Genomic DNA, 19,742 nt, shown 5'->3' with positions numbered 1-19,742 from the left:
GAATGTGAGAATGGGCCAGGGTTACGATTTGACAAATCAATTGGGCAACTGCCACCCTTTATTGCCTGAGATATATCCAAAAGATATCTTTGATCCTTGGTCAAGCACTTTCAGTTTACATCTGGAATTGTACCGTCAATTGCTTGAAAATCTATTACTGGCAGTTTTTCGCAACCTCTGAGTTGTTCTCCTATTGGTCCAAAAAACAAATTTGGGCCAGTTGTTTCACCATCCAAATACCGAAAAAGCTGGCGAAAAGGGTACTCAATGAAATGTAATAAACAAATTGCCCATTGCAATGGTCGTCCAATATAAATTTCAAATTGACGAATCGCGCCACTTTTCCACCCAGAATTGATTTTAATACCATCGAAACCTACGATGGCTAAATCATCCAGTGAAATTCTTTGTTCATTTAGATATGAAACAATGCTATTCACTATGTCTTTGACTGATCCAGAGTTTGGAGACACGTGGCCAATATAAACGGAATCATGTTCTTTGATAATAGAATAATGCTCTTCTTTCACTGTTCGCCGAAATTGCTTTGATTCAATCTTATCTATATATAAAGTATCATCTTTTCTTCCGTCAAAATAAATACCACAAACGGAGTCTTGTTTAATGCCACTTTGCAGATCTTTTCTATTTTGGCTCTTTTCTCTGCTAATTTTTTGTCTATCAACAACTTTGGAAGTATCTGTTTCAGTCACTAAGCCAACGTCTTGAAGCACACTGAATGCTATGGCAGCAGTTGCACGATCTGATACGCCGTAACGATCGCTACTTAGTGCCGTAGTTTTCAGCTTAATCCTCATCTGCCACCGGATTTTCTTCTCTGGGTCGGTTGACTTGTAATCATTATCAGTTTCTCTCTTGACTGAACAACTTGGTTGTTCTTCATTTGAAAGATTACATTTAATTTTTTGCGCCACTATGTCCTTAACAATGGAAAAACTCACTTTCGTGTTATTGACTTTTCTAGCTAACTCAAATCTCTCTTGAAAGCAACTTTGAAGTACATTTTCATAAGTAGAGAGCTTATTTGTTGGCAAATCTCTCGGGTGGCCAAATATAGGGCACTCAAAGGACTTTCTCGTAATTCTTTTCTGCAAAGATGGATTCATGTTTGAAACAGTTTAGCAGAGCAAATCGACTTCACACGCACATTAGAAACATGGAGAAATACTGATGCCAGCGCGACTACTTTATTCATTTAAGTAAGATACCCATAGACACAAGCCAACTAAAAAGCTCATAAATTCAAGATCGTGAGGCGCTAAAGGGGCGTATTTGATGCATACACTGCACTGAGTGACATAAAAAAATATAAGTCTTGCGGGAATGAAGGGCCATGTGGACAATTTCACAGGCAGGCTAATACTAAAATATCACATTTGTTTTATAAACAAACGTTCTTCCATTAGTATTTCATACCGAACTTATGAGGATCGTTAAACTAAAATAAAAAAAAAATCTGAAAAAGGGCTTAAAGTTTACATTTTTTCAAACATGTAGGTTCGTTGCGCGATCGGAAGATATTGTTTTATTTCAAAAAGATATTTATTTTTTGTTTTGAAGTCTTCACTAAACGTAACTTCTCCGTTCTGCAGCCTAAAAAAGTACATTGAACCAAAAATGTTAAAAATTCGGAAAAAAATCTGAAATTCTCAACTTTTTTTATTTTTTAGGCTTGTTTCTGGATCAGTAGGTATTATTAGATTTCAATTTTTTTTTCTGAGGGCTTTACCAATCGTAACTTTTCCGTCTTAGAGCCTTAAAAAGAAATATTAAAGCAAAATTTTTGAAAAATCACTAAGAAAACATGAAATTTTCCATTTTTTCAAATATTCAGGCTTGTTGCGGGATCGGAAGATATTATCCGATTGTTAAAATTTTTGTTTTGTTTTATAAGTTTTCACCAATCGCAACTTTTCCGCACTATTACGATTCGAAAATAAAAACTTTGTTTTTTTCGTTCCACCCTAATATACAGGGTGCTTCAATTAACTTTTTCAGAACTCCTGAGGGGGGTAGGGTGCATCTTGACGGCTCGAAATCATATCGGGGTCGGAAATGTTTTACCAACCCGAGAAATTTGAGCCAGAAGTATTCCAGACTGTTCGAGTTCCATGCGCCGAAGATGTGAGGTGTGTATTGTAGCCGATTGACAGAACTTCGAACACTTACTTTGACGTATGTCCCTTTTGCTTTTTTACATGTATTATAAAAAAGATTTTTCACTTACGGTCTCTTTTCTTTATGGTGCTTCTGAGTACATCACCGCTTCAGGAAAGCATTTGCGACTCCTCCCTGTTACACGATTTAAAATCGTCAGGATGCACCCAACCCCTTTAGGAGTTCTGAAGTGCTTAGCTGAGACACCCTATACGGTCAACTCTCAATAGCTTGAAGTCCCAAGGGACCGGCTAAAACGCTCGAGTTATTGGTAGTTCGAGTCGTGGCAAAATTCCACAAGTGTAGCACAACTAGACCCCACTAGGAGTCTACGTACCAAATTTCAACTTTCTAGGACGTACTGTTCCTGAGTTATGTGACATACATACGCACATACATACATACATACATACATACAGACGTCACGAGAAAACTCGTTGTAATTAACTCGGGAAACGTCAAAATGGATATTGCGGGCGTCTATACGTTCTTTGGTATATATCCACGTGTGATCGGGTCGAAAAAAAAACTCAACATTCATTCAGGGGTGAGCAAAATGGAAATTAAGGTCTCAAGAATTTGGGACCTGACGAAAACTTCGAGATAAAAGAATATTCGAGTCATAAGCTTCGAGCTATCGAGATCCGACTGTATATGCTTCTTATCCATCTTTTGTTGAAACGCCTCGGTATAATTCCACAGTCCTTGTACATACGAGGGGTTAACTGATACAATTCAATTTTTCTGAAGTTATTTGGGGACTAAATTTGAAAACTGTCGCCTGTATTGCAGATGTGCACTGCGGAATGTTCACAGAACCTGCAGTTAAAGGAATGCAACTATGTGACCACTGAGCTCAGCCTTTTTTTCGACGCATTGCCATGGAAACAAGAATCCTTTGATCCAGGTAACTGACTCAACTAATTTGCTCAATATTTTACCTTACTATATAATCTTTACTAATAATAAAGCTTTAAGTCTGTGTCCCTACCTGTATCTCTTTACTCTCCTGTGTCTGTATCTCTGGATGTCTGGATCTCTGTTACGCTTATAGCGCCTAAACCGTTCAGCAGATTTTCACGAAATTTGGCACAAAATTAGTTCGTAGCATAGGGGTTATCACCTCGAATCGATTTCTATAAAATTCAATTTTGTTCTTTTTCTATGATTACATTTTTACCACCATTGATGGATTTATTGCCTCTGCACCGGGCCCTAAATTGAACGAGAAAATTACCATGACATGGACGAGAAAATTACCGTAACATGGGAGAGCAAATTAACATAGAAAATTGGCGAGAAATTCATCGTCCATTATTTGTAAATATACAGCCGAACCAAATGACCTTTTAATTTTCCTACTACGGGCTAAGCCGTGCGGGTACCGCTCTAGGAAGTATTTAGGTTGGAGTCTGGAGCGAAAAAAAAAGGATTTTTGAATGCGAATTTCGTACTACCTGGAGTCTCAGAAGTTGCTTTTTAGTAACAAAAGATCCCCATTAAAATTTTGATCTTCTAGGACAAAATGTTTGGGTTCCCAAAGGAACTCAAAAAAAAAGCGGAAAAATCGACCTTTTTATTTATTTATTTATTTATTTTTTTTAAGATATTTAAAAAAACTGTAAAATCTTATTCAGCAAATAACAATACAACAAAACAAATCTTCAGTCCTATTTTAATTTTCATTATATTATTTGAATTTCATTACTACGAAATTCCCGTTACAGCGAAAAAAATTTGCGATCTCTTAAAGTTCGTTGTAACGGGATGTTACTGTATACAGTTTTGAAAATGCTTTGGATGTAAACATTAACTCTTGGTAACACTACTCTCTACTGGAATTGGCATTTCAATATCATTTTAGGTTTAGGTTTGCCCTAAAAAAATGTTTTGGAGAAAATCAGGCTTTAGTCAAGAGCAGACTGGGTCCCGCTAGAGGGCGCCAACTTTGGCCTCCAAAAGGCGCAAAAAAAAAGTGCCAAAAAAAAGGTGCAAAAAAAAAAAAAAAAAAAAAAAAGAAACGATGGTACACACGTTTACGATTAAAAGAAAAAAGGGAAAAAAAAGCGAAATGAAGTCACGCAGGTTTGGTTTGTGAGCGCAAAAAAATGATAACAATAATAAAATAAGGAAGTTGCACCAAAAGTTAAAAAAAATGCGGTAATTCTTTTAATAAAATTTTAAAAATAAGTAAATTTGCACCAAAGAATAAAAAAATAAAAAAAAAATTAAAAAATTAAAAACAAATAAAAAAGGTGTTCAGCCTTGAGAGCGCATAGGCGGGAGGGCGCATCGGCCCGTGGGCCAGTCTGCCTTTGGCCTTGGGAGAGGGCCCAAGGAATTGTTCAAACATACTAACCTGTTGTAGTTTACTTAGATTCGCAACTTTTGGCGGGTATACCACAACATGATTTTAAATTTCTAGATTGTAAGTCTATTCCGTACCTTCTCAGAAAATCGGTTGATATCCCAATTTTATATTATTCTTTATCTCGATTTTTCCACAGAAAAATAAGTTCACGCATGTTCACGGTTGGACACATTTTTCAGTCATTATTCTATGTATAAAACGCAGTGTTTCAGCGCTACAACGCAATTATTATCATTAAACAACGAACTGAAATACCCACGGGCTAAAACTCATATGCGGTTCCTTTTTTTTTAAGACAACAAGCTTCACCAACTGGTTTGCAAAAATTAGCAAATTTGAAATGGTTTCAAGACGCCAAATTTTATTGAGATTATACGTAAGTATCGGACATTCATATGAAATAGTAAATCGAGAAAAGTTTCATGATGGCCACAGCATGTCGGTTCGACAACTTCTGACGAAATTTTAATTTTTTTTAAAACTTTTGTTATTGTTTCCATTATAACTTACTTATGATAACTTTGCTATCTGAAAACACTTTTATCAATTGAAAACTTTCTTTTTTTTCCCCCCAGAGAAGATCGAATGCGCCGAACGAGTGTCAAACGAGACGAAAGAATATTGTAGATCTCTATGCCGAGTCCCTTGCAGGCAAGTAGTATCCTTAATTATAGAACATCTGATTTAAAATTGAAATCCAAACTTCAGTTCTTATTCTGAGTTGAATTTCGCTATAACAAGCGACTATTCTGTTCATGCTATTGAAATTTTACAACAACAGTTTTGTTTTTCACTGAAAGTACTTGACAAATTTGTTATCCGACACTTTTTTTCAAAGTAAATCTACTACTTAATATATATGATGCATCTAGGTCATTTTCTGAAATTTCACTGAACTAACGACCAATTTTTTCAGACAGTCAACGTATGAAGTCACCATGGATTCTTCAACTTGGCCGAGACGTGCAAAAGTAAGTGTGTATTTGTCATTGCTACCCCCTCCCCCACCCCAATTATCCAACTGACGCAATGTTTAACCGAAGATTGTATTCCTTTTCCGCTTTACTGGCGTGAGCAGGTCGATGGTAATAACAAAAAAAAAAAAAAAAAAAAAGACATTTGGAGATACATGGTACGATCCAAAAGTAATGAGCCTTGGTTTAAAAAGACAGATTTATTGAGCTGATCTGTACAATTGACTAATAGTTTTAAAAACAGGCACCTCCTGCAACAATGTACTTCTGTAGGCCGCTTTTCAATGACTCAAAGGCATCCCTGAAGTCCTGGTCCGGGATATCTGCAGGGCTGCCTTGACATGTGCTTGAATGTCCTCGATGGAGTCGAAACGTTTCCTTCTCAGCGCTGATTTTAATAGTGGAAACAAGAAGTCGGGAGGCTACAAGACCGGACTGTAGAAAAGCTAGGGCACCACGGGAGTGTTGACTCGAACCTTCTTCAGTCAGAACTCTAGACACAAGTTTCGCACAGACTTTCCACACGTGCAACTTCTCCGTAATAATGCGTTGCATCGTTGTCTCTGACACGAGAATAGGGCTTTTGCTACTTGGTAGAGACTCAAACACCAGTCCGTGTTCAAAAATTCACACACTCGTTGCACATTCACGTCAGTACTGGCCGAGGACAGGCGTCCAGATTGGGGTTCGTCCGTCACCACTTTCTGGCCTTACGAAAGGCCTCGAGCTACTTTTCTACTTGCGAATAGGACATACACTCAGTCCCAAACGCTTGTTGAAGCATAGCGAACGTTTGGAAAGGAAACCTGAAGAAAAACTTGATCTCTTTGCGTTGCTCTTATGAACTTTCCATATCGCTGTGTCACGTGCCCCGTATAGGGGTTACTGTTAAAGCTGATGGTACCGCTCCGAAAGCTGGGAGGCAACTGACCTGCGTTGCGCTGTAAAGCCAACATCTCCCACCACCATCGCTGTTAAGCGGAACGAGCTGCAGGATGTGTGTGCGTCAGTATAACGTGAGGCTCATTACTTTTGAATTGTACCATGCATTTGAAGAAACTACCATGCATTTGAAGAAACTCGTTTTTTATTCCCCTCAAACATCTATAATATATTCAGATTTGGAGTTAGGCTACTGGTACGAAAAAGCTTGGTTTTCAGCAGAAATTAAATCAGCGTGTTTGTAAAATCAAATTGGAAAACTTTTAATGTGTAGATACTTCCTTTAATCTACCCGGGCATGTCACTCAACATTAACGCATTAACCAGTCAATCGACTTTTCGAAGTTTGGATTTTAACTCTTTCAGACTTGGCTTCCGATATACTGGACTTGAACTTCACACAGCTGCTAATCATTTATTAACTGAATAAATTACTCAATTTTTTCCTAGTTAACTCTTTACACCTTGCTTATTTTTATCTGTGCAATAATTTTTCATTTTGGGATTGAAAACTTAAAGAAAGAGAGATTGGGAGAATGAGACTGAGGCTCATTTTCCCAACCAAGAATTATCTTCGTTAAAGTGGAGGGGTTTTTTTTTCTTATTTAATAAAAACATGTATAACCTTCTATTAATCATTTCAAAGAGAGAGATAACCAACCAGAACAAAGAACGCAATTGATACTAGTAAACGCGATGAGAAAGTGCGCTGGTAGAGCACGTGCGGTTAGCGCGCTTATTACACGTTTGGAAGCAATTTTGCAATCGCCTAGGTAATTAAACTAATTGTATATTAAGTACGTATTTATCAAGAGTTTCATTTCAAATACACAATGTTTCAAATGAGAGTTAATTATATTTTATCATTCCATTTTCGCCAGTTTGGTGAAAAATCAGGCTAACTACTCAAAATTCAAAGTCAAATGGGCAGCTAAAGATATTATTTGATTTAGTTGAAATTTTGTATGATAAATAGGCTAGGTAAGAGGCAACTTTCGCGTTGCAATAATGGACAAATAACTCACTTTTCTGGCCGTCGTGCTTCTTGGACAACCTTGCCAGGCCTTCTCTCGATGTAGCCTGAAACTGTCTCCATAAATTGCACACTGGTCAGCTTCTAGCATTCTCACAATTCGCCACCTCATTCCATGATCTAAATGCTGATGGTTACTCATTTTTACTGTTAAAATCTAAAATACTGATTGCTGAAAAAAAAAAGAAAAGAAGCACCAATAAATTCGCCAAGGCGTGGTAGCGGAAGAGATACTCATTTTGTCGCGTACTCGTATAGAGCCTATTCCTCTACTGGTGAAGGCCTGTTCCAATACACGTGTGAGGTTAGGTGTTCGACGTGCGAGATTTGCATCGTTCTGTCGAAGCAGTGGTTTTACATTTCGTTCGTTTCTTTACATTAGATTCGACAAAATATGCAAATTCTCTTAATTTTAAACACTAGTGTTGATCAGCCTTTGGCCACTTTACAGCCCCGTTAGACAACGTGTGGGACATACTCGCAAAAGCAGTCAGTGCAAGAGAATGACAGTATAATTGTACTGCAGACTAATTCTAAGAAAGAGAGGCAATTTTTTTATTTAATTGTGCCAATGAATTCTTCAATCGTACTTCAATTCTCTGTGAATTGAAGTACGATTAAAATGGAGGTTTTTGAGCAATCTCGTTTGCTAATTGTTTTCATTTGACTGTCCTTGATGTTTGGTTCCTTTTCCAACCCCACCGTCCTCTGCAGGCGCGACTCCACTGGTCTTGAGCATTATTCCCCGGAATTCGCTTCTCCTGGTCGGGGGCGTTCATGTCTGACACACACGCATGCTGATACACACACACACATGTCTACGCGCACACACAATCCTACACATACACAAATATGCACACGTAACCGCCCAAAAGGAGGGGCAGACTTGGAATGGGCAGGAGCCGTTTCTAGAAACAATAATTCCAATGAGTAGGGTCCTGTCGTAACTCGTGATTGCGAAAAACATAATTTGAATTCAAATTAATTTTCTTTCTTTTTTTTATGTAAAATGTTTATTTATACCAGTATAGTTTTGACTAACGCTATTTTTTTATGTTTTAGGTATCAGAAGAAGCTGAATTAGGAAAGTGGAGACGAAGACCTTTCTACGAAATAACGTAAAATATTTTGAAGATAATTACTAATTTGGTTATAGAATTTTTACTATATTTTGGGATAGGAGGGGAGAGAGAGAACTCGATGATTTTTTTTAAATTTATAATGTTCATCTGAACCAGCTTTAATTTTCATCAAAAACGACCGCACATTTCGATTCTGTTTTCGCACAGAGACTATACGTTTTGACAAAGAATCTTGGGTTCTACACTCGTCACTCATATTTCGTAATATAAGTAACCCGTCCTAGTCTTGCAACTTGCTTGTTGATTGATTACCATTTATTCCAGATACCACACAGACCCCCTTTCCCAAAATGAGAGCCTTAAAAAAAAAAAAAAAAGTTAGGTAAAGACTCCAATAATTGGCACTTTAAGAGTTTGTCCTTAAAGTTACCTCTGTTTTCAGTATTTAGAAAAAAAATCCTCTCTTGCATATATTTTTGTATCAAAGAGTGCACATCTGTGCATCTATTTGGTTCACTAAAATCAAAAATATTTGAATCGATACTTTTATAAAAAATATGCATGTAAAAAGTTGCCAAAATCACCAGTAAATGGCACCTGATACCCCAGTGTATGACACCTTGTGATCCAGTAATTGTCACATGTTAATAGAACTGGAAAATCACTTTATTTTTTACTTTTAAATTACATACGAATTTTATCATCATAAGAAACATGAGTAATGTTAATGTAAAGTAGGTAATCTTTTTTACTAATAATAAAGCAGAAAGTCTCTCTGTCGGGATCTCTGTCTGTCAGGATCTCTGTGACGCTCATAGCGCCTAGACCGTTCGGCCGATTTTCATGAAATTGGGCACAGTTAGTTTGTAGCATGGGGATGTGTACCTCGAAGCGATTTTTCAAAATTTCGATGAAATTCTTTTTCTGTTCCAATTTTAAGCCCATTTTTCATATAAATTTGATAATATGGGGAAGAATGTGCTTATCTTTCCTCTTCTTTATCTTTACTAATAATAAACTTGGAAGTTTCTCTGTCTGGATCTCTCTCTGTCCGGATTTCTGTCTGTCTGTCAGTATCTCTGTGACGCGCATAGCACCTAGACCGTTCGGCCGATTTTCACAAAATTTGGCACAGAATTAGTTTATAGCATGGGAGTGTGTACCTCGAAGCGATTTTTCGAAAATTCGATTTTGTTCTTTTTCTGTTCCAATTTTAAGCCCATTTTTCATATAAATTTGATAATATGGGGAAGAATGTGCTTATCTTTCCTCTTCTTTATCTTTACTAATAATAAACTTGGAAGTCTCTCTGTCTGGATCTCTCTCTCTGTCCGGATTTCTGTCGGTCTGTCTTGATCTCTGTGACGCGCATAGCGCCTAGACCGCTCGTCCGATTTTCATGAAATTTGGCACAAAATTAGTTTGTAGCTTGGGGGTGTGCACCTCGAAGCGATTTTTAGAAAACTCGATGTAGTTCTTTTTCTGTTCCAATTTTAAGAACAAAATTTTCATAAGATGGACGAGTAAATTACGAAATTATTATAACGTGGAACCGTAACATGGGCACAAGCCAATTGGCGAGGTACGAAATTATCATAGCGTGGAACCGTAACAAGGGTACAAGCTAATTGGAGAGAAAATTCGCCACACAGGCGAACCAAAAGACCTTTTAATTTTTCTATTACGGGCAAAGCCGTGCGGATACCACTAGTTTTATATAAATTCATGCTAAATCACTCTTCTTCATGTTGGAAAAGTATTTTAGAGAAATAAAAACATAAATTTGGAATGTTCCATGGAAAAGATGTTGAAATTAATGCTGTTTCATCCTTCGGTTTACAGTTTTGATTTTGCGAATGCTACCAAGTTAGGTTTGCCCCAAGTATAGTTGAAAACTCATATAGCATACTTTTTTGCATAAGTTTTCCTCTTTTTTATTTATCAAATGCAACAAGTCGGTTTTCTTTCTCTTGAAAAACCACCCGCTGCAGGCGGCATTGAGATACCGTAGGTGGCGAACGGGGTTAGCGAGCGAATCGAACAGAGGACGGAGCCCCCAGTATAAAATTAATTACTGACTAACTTTCATTTGGATTTTTTTTCTGGTGAAAGTCACTCCAATTGACAAAAAGCCGCAACTTCAAAAATTGATGATTTTGATGCTTTTTTTGACAATTACTGTACAAAAGCTACCGATTTCAATTTCCGCTTTATCATATTCGTAATCTACGCAAAAAACTGAAGATAATGACACCTCACTCAGCTTTATCGTGGAAATGACGCTATTTCCCCAGTACTTGCCACACATGCCAATTACTGGGGACTAGCGAAATTAAAGCACCAGTAAAGCACCATCATTATTTTAAAATTCCAAATAGGGACGAAAATATACTTCTACACAATTAAAGTAACACTTTTCAACTAAACAAAACTTTTGACAACGAAAATTAGAATATATTTTAAGTCAGATTTTAATGGATTTATGTGCATGCTTCCCTTAAGTCAGAGAAGAAGCTTTTGCAACAAAAATGGCTGATTTGACACGAGCCACAATTTTTTCTCTTTCCTACGTACTGCTGCCATTTAGTAACATGAATTGAAGTTATAATCTTTAAAATTAATGTACATTCAGTTGGTATATAGCCTTCTATTTAAAAAAAAAAATTGGATACGCGTCTTTTTTTAGGACATTTTTGTTGGAAGTGCCAATCACTGGTGCCGTGCCAATTACTGGAGATGTTACCCTAAAGTGCTCCTGAAACTTTTAATGGCACAGCTTGCGCCTGACCCAGCCGGTGAGCCCCTCTTGAGAAAGTAAATTTCGAGAACAAAGCCCTTTCATTGTAACAATGTATTAACATCAAGCAAGAACAATGAGCCGAGGTAAAAAAATTTCTAGATTGTAATTCCTCGACTCAGCATTCCACCTCGAACTCAGCAGAGAATACAGGGGTGCCCATCCCCCCCAAGCTCAATGGCGCAAATTCCCCCCCCCCCCCCCAAAAAAAAAAAAAAACTTTTCGCTTTCGAATCGGGTGAAACATAAGTTTTTAGAGTGTCTAATTCCCAGTCCAATTAAGGGGGGAGGGGAAGTAGCGTTAACAAATACCATTTGAACTGAAATATTGTTGGGTTGTTGACTCACCTTGCCTTCCCAAATTTTACAACGTGGACCTTGAGTAAACAAGTTTTGGGTAACCCTGAATTTTGCTACCCTTTTTTTTTTTTTTTCAAACGTATGAATAGTAACGGTGGAAAGTGGATTCAACTTTTGGCTTGGGATGGAGTCATTACGAAATGTATACAATACTAGCAAAAATACCCGGCGTTGCCTGGGTTAGCAATAATTATGAGAAACAATCGTTACTTGCATTTGTTTTCTGTTTTAAGTGAAAGAACTTAAAACACACCTTTTTGACGTGAGTTAAAATCTAGCTTCTTCCATACTCATAAAACTAAAGTAGCAGTAAATAAAAAGAGCAAAATAGTATTCATTTAGAAATGAAAACACGAAATTTAAGCGTATACAAATTTGAAGAATTTCCGAAATATGAAATTAAACTTCACATGTTTAAAAATATTTATCAGTTAATACACTTATTTTTTTTTTTTTTTTACATGGAGTCTTACCTTCTCTGTATACAGGTTTAATTTCCACCCAAAAATCGGTCTTAATTTCCATTTCGCTCACCCCCGAATGAATGCTAATTTTTTTTCCAACCCGACCACACATGGATATGTGCCTAGGAATAACAAGACACCCGAAATGTCCATTTTGACGATCCCCGAGTTAATTACAACGAGTTTTCTCGTGACGTCTGTATAGAGATGAAAACAGTCGGAAAAAAACGGGAAAAAAAACCGTTTTTTTCCCGAAGGAGTAAATTTCCACTTCGGAAAAATTGAAAAAAAAACTGATTTTTTTTCAACTTTTCAGGGTTTTAATTGAAATTTTCAGCAAAAAGTGATTAGAAAATTTTCTCTCTTAAATTCTGATGCAATTCCCCCCCCCCCCCCCGTTTTATGTTAAAATACTATCTAACCTTAACGCAAGTTTTTGTACGATAGTATAATTTGCATATAGATCAAAAAACGTTAAATAATACTTTTTGCAAAAAAGCTTAAACCAATAACCGTAGTGAAGAATTTATTTTCCTTTTTCATGAAACAAACAAGCATAACATCAACCACAAAACTATGTTTCTGCTGACTGTGCGAATCAAATGTACAAGGTGCGGCAAAAAAAAACCCGGGCAAGCAATTTTCCATGCAACTTCATTAAAAATGAATAAATTAACAAAACACAAAAATAATGATATGAGTAGACAATTAGCAATCAATAAAGTTAATTGGTTTCAAACTAGCAGTCTTTTGCAGTAATACAGAGATGCAACTGCTTATTGAATTTTTCAACGAAATCGAATCAAGGGTCACAAGTCCTTTAATCAATCCTATTCCCTGTAAAGCAATTGGTTTAGAGAGTTTTAACTTACGTGTAGTTTAGGGTAGACCTTCGACTGCTTAATATGCTATACAGTGAAATGGGATTGAGGTCTAGCGAGTAAAGCGTCCACTCAAAGGATAATATCATGTCAAAAAAACTGCGCCTTGCACCACTCTGGTCTTTTTGCCCATATGAATCGGTGCATGTGGAGTTCAAGGAAAATGTCCAGTTCACATTGCTGAAGTGCTCTTAGGCCCACAGAAGTACAATAACTTCTAAAATCTCCTTCTGGTTCACTTTTTGATTCATTTTACGGCCCTCATCCACAAAAAAACTAGAGATTTTTTTTTTTTTTTTGCTTGTGCTGGTTACATCACAGACCAAGCCTGACTTCGGATTTTGGCGATATTTAACATTTTTTAGGGTGCTTGGCTACAGACCAATTCTTATTGTTCTGGGGGATATGAGCTGGTTGAATACTATCTCTTTTCAGCGTGGCCTTGCGGGCCCGTCTCAAACGTTTTTGGCATCTTTGGAGTCATACAAAATGCCTGAACTTTTTGGAACTCGTAAAACTTCTGTTTGAGCTGTCTGAAGCTCCCTTAAACGCACTTATCGGTCACAAATTCCCATCTTAAGAACGACTGCTCTCGTGGAAACCCAAGGATTTCACTGAACTCACTTTTATATGACCTGATCAAATGTTCATTGTTCATTTTGTCAACTTTCCGGACATCGACGATCATTTCCAAGCCACTCGAAACGACATACCGTTTCAAATACTGTTTGCCGGGACACGCACAACAAGCAAACGAACTCTCGTTCTACTTGGTTAAACAACTTAAAATAGTAGGTATTTCATTTAAAATTGTAAGAAAACCGAAAAACAATACATAAACTAGGAAATATATTGTAAACTATTTTCCAATAAAGTGAGAGACAAAAATTAATTAGGCACTTATTAAAATGAAATTACCTTTCTTCCATTCGATGATACAATTTTCGTCCGATATTTTTTTTTTTTTTTTTTTTTTTTTTTTTTTGCCGCACCCTGTATACTGCCGTGTTAAGCAAAAAAGTGGAATTTGAAATTGAGCTAAAGCTGAGATATTGTGTTTTAAAGTTTGGCTCTTCCATATATTTGATTCAGATTTTTTCTTCTTTTTTTAAGTTCTTGATCAAATGACCCTAAAACATTTTATTTATTATGTAAAATACAAAACAGAGAACAACATGGTTCTAATAACTCAGTTTTGTTCAAAAATGCTGGTTTGACTACTTTTACTACTGTGCTTAGCACGGTCATATGAATAAACTGAAACTCCAGTTTAAGTTTTGGTTCAGCTTGAGAAAAACCAATTTAGTTTTGATTTGGACTTAGACTGGGTTGGAAAAAATCAAAACTCAATAGCTTTTATTTTCAAACAGTAACATTGTATTATTTTTCTTTCAAAAAAAAAAATCATGTTTGAAAGTCAAAATTTTCAAGTAATATTTCAAGTTTCAAACGCAATCTGAAATATAAAATGTATAGTCTGACCACGGATTGTATGGAAAGACAAAAATACGTTTTACAGCCGGAAGTGGACGAATCTATTATTTTTTAGCGATGCCAGCTTTTGCAGAAGCAGTCTCATTCAAATGAGCGGAATATCGGCATCACATTTTTACTTTTCCCCCTCATTCAGATATATTCGTCTTGTCTGCACGTTTGAAAATTCCATACAATCCGTGGTTGGACAGTTATTTTTATGATTAGACACACATTACCCAATATTAATGGTTGAATGACGACTGGACTTATTTCTGGTGTTTGACCATGAAAGCTCTCAGTTATAAAAGAAAAAGGTTTTTTTTTTTCTAATTAATCTTACCATTATGTGAATTTCTGTCAAGCAGAAAAAGAAGATGTGTGGATAGCATATATTTTTTAATGTTTAACCCTTTATATGTTCCAAGAAACACAGAGATATTAAGAAACCATAATTTTACTCATAAAAAAAAAATCAAAATTTCCATTTTTTCCAAATTTTCCCGAAAAAAAAACCGATTTTTTTCCACCACTTCAAAATTTTCGGAAATTTTACATCTCTACGTCTGTATGAACGTATGTATGTGAGTATGTGTGTATGTATGTTGCATAACTCAAGAACGGAATGTCTTAGAAAGTTGAAATTTGGTACGTAGACTCCTAGTGGGGTCTCGTTGTGCACCTTCCTTTTTGGTTGCATTCGGATGCTCCAAAAGGGGTCTTTTGCCCCTTTTTGGGGGGGAAATCATTGTTAATTTTGATGTAAACTCAAGTGGTGTTATAATTTGGCGGACACTTGGCGATATATCGCCAGTCTTTTGGTCGTTAAGTTTTGACGCCAACTTGGCGACAAATTTGGCGATTTAAAAAAAAAGTTTAAAATCTGGGTTCAATTTGGCCACTGTTGGTGATATTTAGAGAGTAAACTATTGAATCATATTAAAACTGCCAGTAATGAGAAAATGACACTAGATTGGAGTAAAAGGAAGTCATGTGATGCACACATCAGCTCGTTATTTTTGATGTTCTTATAAAGGTGCAATTTTCATCAAAGGTCGTTTTGGAGATTAACACTTTTCAAAGTGTTCACTTTCAGATGTGCCTTAGATCAAAACGTTTCGTAATGCGTGCATGCTGGCATTACGAAAGTAATGCCGGCATGCAGCATTACGAGTTCAGTTGCAGCTTAGCATTGGTATGGCTAGTCACTAGTGTTACTATTATGCTGGACAGCTTGGGAAAAATTCTAAAAATTTGGGACTCAAAATCGTGTTGAAAAAATCGGGACAGAGATTGAAAATTCGGGACTGTTCCGGGAAATTCAGCACGCATGGTCACCTTAGTTTACTACAAAGTACTTTTTATTTGTTTCGTTGTTATTGTCAGGAATATAGATATGAAATCATAACATAAATGGAATTGTCGTATTAGGGGCTATATCAGTTGAAAAGTAGTGCTTTAGATTTTTGACAGATGTAAATGAGACGGAAATTAGGTGAAATCGATAAAGCACTTACGGAGTTGTTTTCCTCCAGCAGCGGCAGGGAAACAATAGAAAAGCTCTCGTGAAATTAGCGTTCAATTAATCGACCAGCTCTTAGCACGAAAAATAAATTTCGCGAAAGGCGATTGCGACATGATACGTCATGACTTTTTTTTTCCGCTTAGATGATCGTGATTTGTTTTGTAGCTTTTAAATAAAAATAAATTTATTATATTTGAAGTGGGTAATGAATATTCATTATTAAATACATAATATTTTAAATTGAATGCCTGCAACATTTTTTACTTTATTCTTATGTGCAGGGAGGGGGGGGAGAAGGGACATCTGTTGGCCCGGGCCCGAGCCAGAAGGAGGCCCAATATTTTTGAAACTAGGGGTGAAATATAGGGGTAAACAATATGTTGGGGGCCCGGAAAAGTCATTTGTGGTGGGCCCCAAAATTTCTGTGCACGCGCCTGCTTATGCGGTTTCAAACATGGTTACAAACACTTCTTGTTGTGATGCCCAATCGTGAAAATAGCAAAAAAATTGACCCTTTGACCCTCCCCTGAATCCGCTCTTGAGGAGACGTGACACAAGTCGGAATGGAGTGCAAATCACAAAAGGGCCGTTTCCATGGACACTTTCGACCCCGGGAAAAAAAAAACCTGCTTTTCACCACATTCCGGTCATTTGCGGGGTATATGTGGAAATTTTCTCCTCCTGCTCCCTTCTGGAGTGAAAGCGGAGATTTTACCCAGAATGCATTACGCGAAACAAGTTCCTGTACTAGCCGCTAAGGATGTTGGGTAGAAACCGCTTTCTCTGGTAGAGTGGGAAACCTCTTTTTACATGGAAACGGGAAATTTTTCCATCGGTTTTTTGCGGAGCCGGAGCGGGGATTTACAGGGTCGAAAATTGTGTTCTGAATGCAGCTAAAGAGAAGAGAATAACACTCAGGGCCCCGGTGGGAATCAGCCCACGACCTCCAGCATACGAAGCAAATGCCTCCACCCTTTGGCCACGAAGTCCCTTCGGAATATGTCCGCTTGTTTTTGTTTTTCTTTAACGAAAGAGTTTTAAGTGACATTCTTTGTTGGGAAAATTCATCTGCTTTACATGAATCTAAAATGCTGTAGCTTATTCAGTTAGTTGAAACGCTGAGCTATTCGTCGTCACCAAAAGCAATGCAAGTACTTTTTCGGATTATAAATCTTTTACCGCGGAGCTCCTGCAATTCCATCTTATTTTCGCAAGTGAATCGGGGTGCTAGATCACGTGACAGCAAACTTTTCAGTTTCGACAAATCAGCTATGGAATGGAATGCAGGAACTAGTGGAGCGTTTGCAATGCGACAGCACTTAGTACAGAAATTGTTTTTTTGAGGTCTTTCTCACGAGATTTATTTCAATGCCATTGAATTCGTTCACTTGTGGCATCTAGTTCTTACAGACGTAAGTTCTAAACACCTTATCAACAAGGGCGGCTGCCTGCTATGTAAATCAATTTCACGTCAAAACTGAGAGTATGGTATGCTGCCGTGGGTAGGTAAAGGGCAGTGACTGCAATTTTTTCTTTTTTTCAGTTTTGTCATCTATTGTATAAGATTGCTTATTTGGTTTCTGCTGAAAAAAGAACGTGGAAAAAACGTCAAATTCCAACATTTTCCTATAATTAGTATTGAATCCAAAACACGTTTCTTCATTTCTGCAAATACTTCCGTTTACCTTCCTACAGCAGTATGCACTTACTATCATCTGTTTATAATTTTTAAATATTGTTTAACATTTACGATTGAATATTAAACCTAATATACGATTAGTAATAACATTTTTTTTCTGAACAGTCATAAAACCAGTTTATAATTTCAATGGTATTATATTTGTAAATAATTTTTTCAAGATATAGAAAGAAACACGACTACGCAAAATAAGTTTTTTTGTATAAAAATTCATTTGCTGTTCATTTATTTATTGCTTTCGATTTCATTTACTTATTTTTATTTTTCAAATTGATAAACAAAAATTCTTACAGGAATAACCTAGCTCACGTGAGAGCATACTTTTTATCTATGGAAGACACAACATTAAAGCATTCTCCTAAGTATCAGGTAAGACTCAAACCTTCCTAGAAAAAAAACTGTAAAATATTTTAAATAGAGCTACTGAAAAGTTATTACAATAGTACTTTCGGTTTTAAATAACCATCTGCTGCGCCTACAACGAACACAGCCCCTTCAAGATCTGTTGCTTCTTTGTGGTAAACCAATTTTCAATCTACGTGTGGTGGTGACAAGTACCTTTCAGCTTCAACCAATGAACGTTACTCACAGACCCCAATCATGGACGTAGCCGGAGTGAAGGCAGGGAGATGCAATCGCCGCTCCCTAGAAGAGAATCTGACTCCCAGACTCCCACTCTTTCCAAATGTCACCAATGATAATTTAAAATTGCAACTTTAGGACTTTAATTTCGAAAAAATTTCGAAGATGAGCCACATAACCGCTTTTTCTGCCATCATCAGATCAAAAATGGCATAATGTATTTTTTTAGGGACGTCATTACTGAGGATTATAATTTCAGGCAATTCCGGGAAAACTGAGATTGATACCCAATAAATCATACAGGCAAACTGTGATTCGCTGCTTTTGATATTGCATATTGTTGTAGATATATATTTAGTCAAACAGCAAACTAGCAAGCTGCTTTTAGTATTCATTGATTTTTTATCTCCCATTTCAGCCACTGGAAATGTTCAGTCACATTGGAGGCTATGTCGGCATTTGGTTGGGCATTTCGCTTTTAGCACTCTGCGAGTTCATCGAAGGCGCCATTCGCGTCATCACGTTTTCTCTCAGAAAGAGAAAAAGGAAAAAAGAGAAGTTTTCAGCGAAATCAACTGCGGCACCTAAAAAGAAAAGATTGCAAGCAAATGTAAAACGGTGAATAAAGTTTAATTTATGAAAGTCTTTTGGATATATTTACATCATGAACGCTTATTCATGTGCATTGCGTTACGTATCGAAAAATGAATATGAACCTCAACATTGGGGTCAGGTATGAGTTGACTAAGCGACCAGATTTTACCTTGAGGATTTTTCGTTGTTCATGGGTGTAAATTCATTTATTAAGTTAACCCCACTAATTACCACCATACCTACCCTGGTGAGGGATTAACCACACCGATATTTATAGCAATTGACCGCAGCAGTTCTCAAACTTTGGACTCGTGACTCAGTTTTGAATCATAAGTCCCCCCCCCCCTCCTAACCTCCTCGTAAAATAACAATAACATAAATAATTATGTAATTTGAGTATTTCAATGTGAGTATTTTAATTTCTGCACTGATACCAAAACTAAAAAGATCTGCAATTAAACGAACAAAAATTTAGTTTTGAATAATGATACCCTCTACTTTCATTAAATGATATTTTAGTTAAATATATTTTACTCAACTTTTTAGCTGACATTCATTCCTGAAACCTCAGTCATTACAAATGTTTATCATAATGTTATACTTCATTACTATAATTTTACGTTGTACAAAATTGGGCATTTATGTTGACTCAATTTTATTGCTTTGCTTTCATGTCTATGCAACAACTTGAATTCCATTGACGAAGCACCGACATTTCACTCCTAATACTAAAAACGCTATTATTTAAAAGAATCACAACAAACAATGAATATAAAATGGAGGTAAA

At 36.6% G+C, this 19,742-nt stretch overlaps 1 protein-coding gene across 1 annotated transcript in view; it reads left to right on the top strand.

Annotated features, from left to right (window-relative positions):
* The window catches only part of LOC129216719 (acid-sensing ion channel 1B-like), a 39,453-nt gene extending 20,470 nt beyond the window's left edge, over nt 1-18,983 (top strand). Inside the window, exons 7-12 of the mRNA XM_054850935.1 lie at nt 2,971-3,085; nt 5,125-5,204; nt 5,470-5,520; nt 8,561-8,616; nt 18,073-18,148; nt 18,780-18,983. Of these exons, the coding sequence (XP_054706910.1) occupies nt 2,971-3,085; nt 5,125-5,204; nt 5,470-5,520; nt 8,561-8,616; nt 18,073-18,148; nt 18,780-18,983 (582 nt within the window). The remainder of the gene's footprint in view (nt 1-2,970; nt 3,086-5,124; nt 5,205-5,469; nt 5,521-8,560; nt 8,617-18,072; nt 18,149-18,779) is intronic.
* The last annotated feature ends 759 nt before the right edge of the window (nt 18,984-19,742 follow it).

This window comes from Uloborus diversus, chromosome 2 (genome assembly GCF_026930045.1).
Source record: "Uloborus diversus isolate 005 chromosome 2, Udiv.v.3.1, whole genome shotgun sequence".
Lineage (NCBI taxonomy): Eukaryota > Metazoa > Arthropoda > Arachnida > Araneae > Uloboridae > Uloborus > Uloborus diversus.
This window is presented reverse-complemented; position numbering and strand designations above follow the sequence as displayed.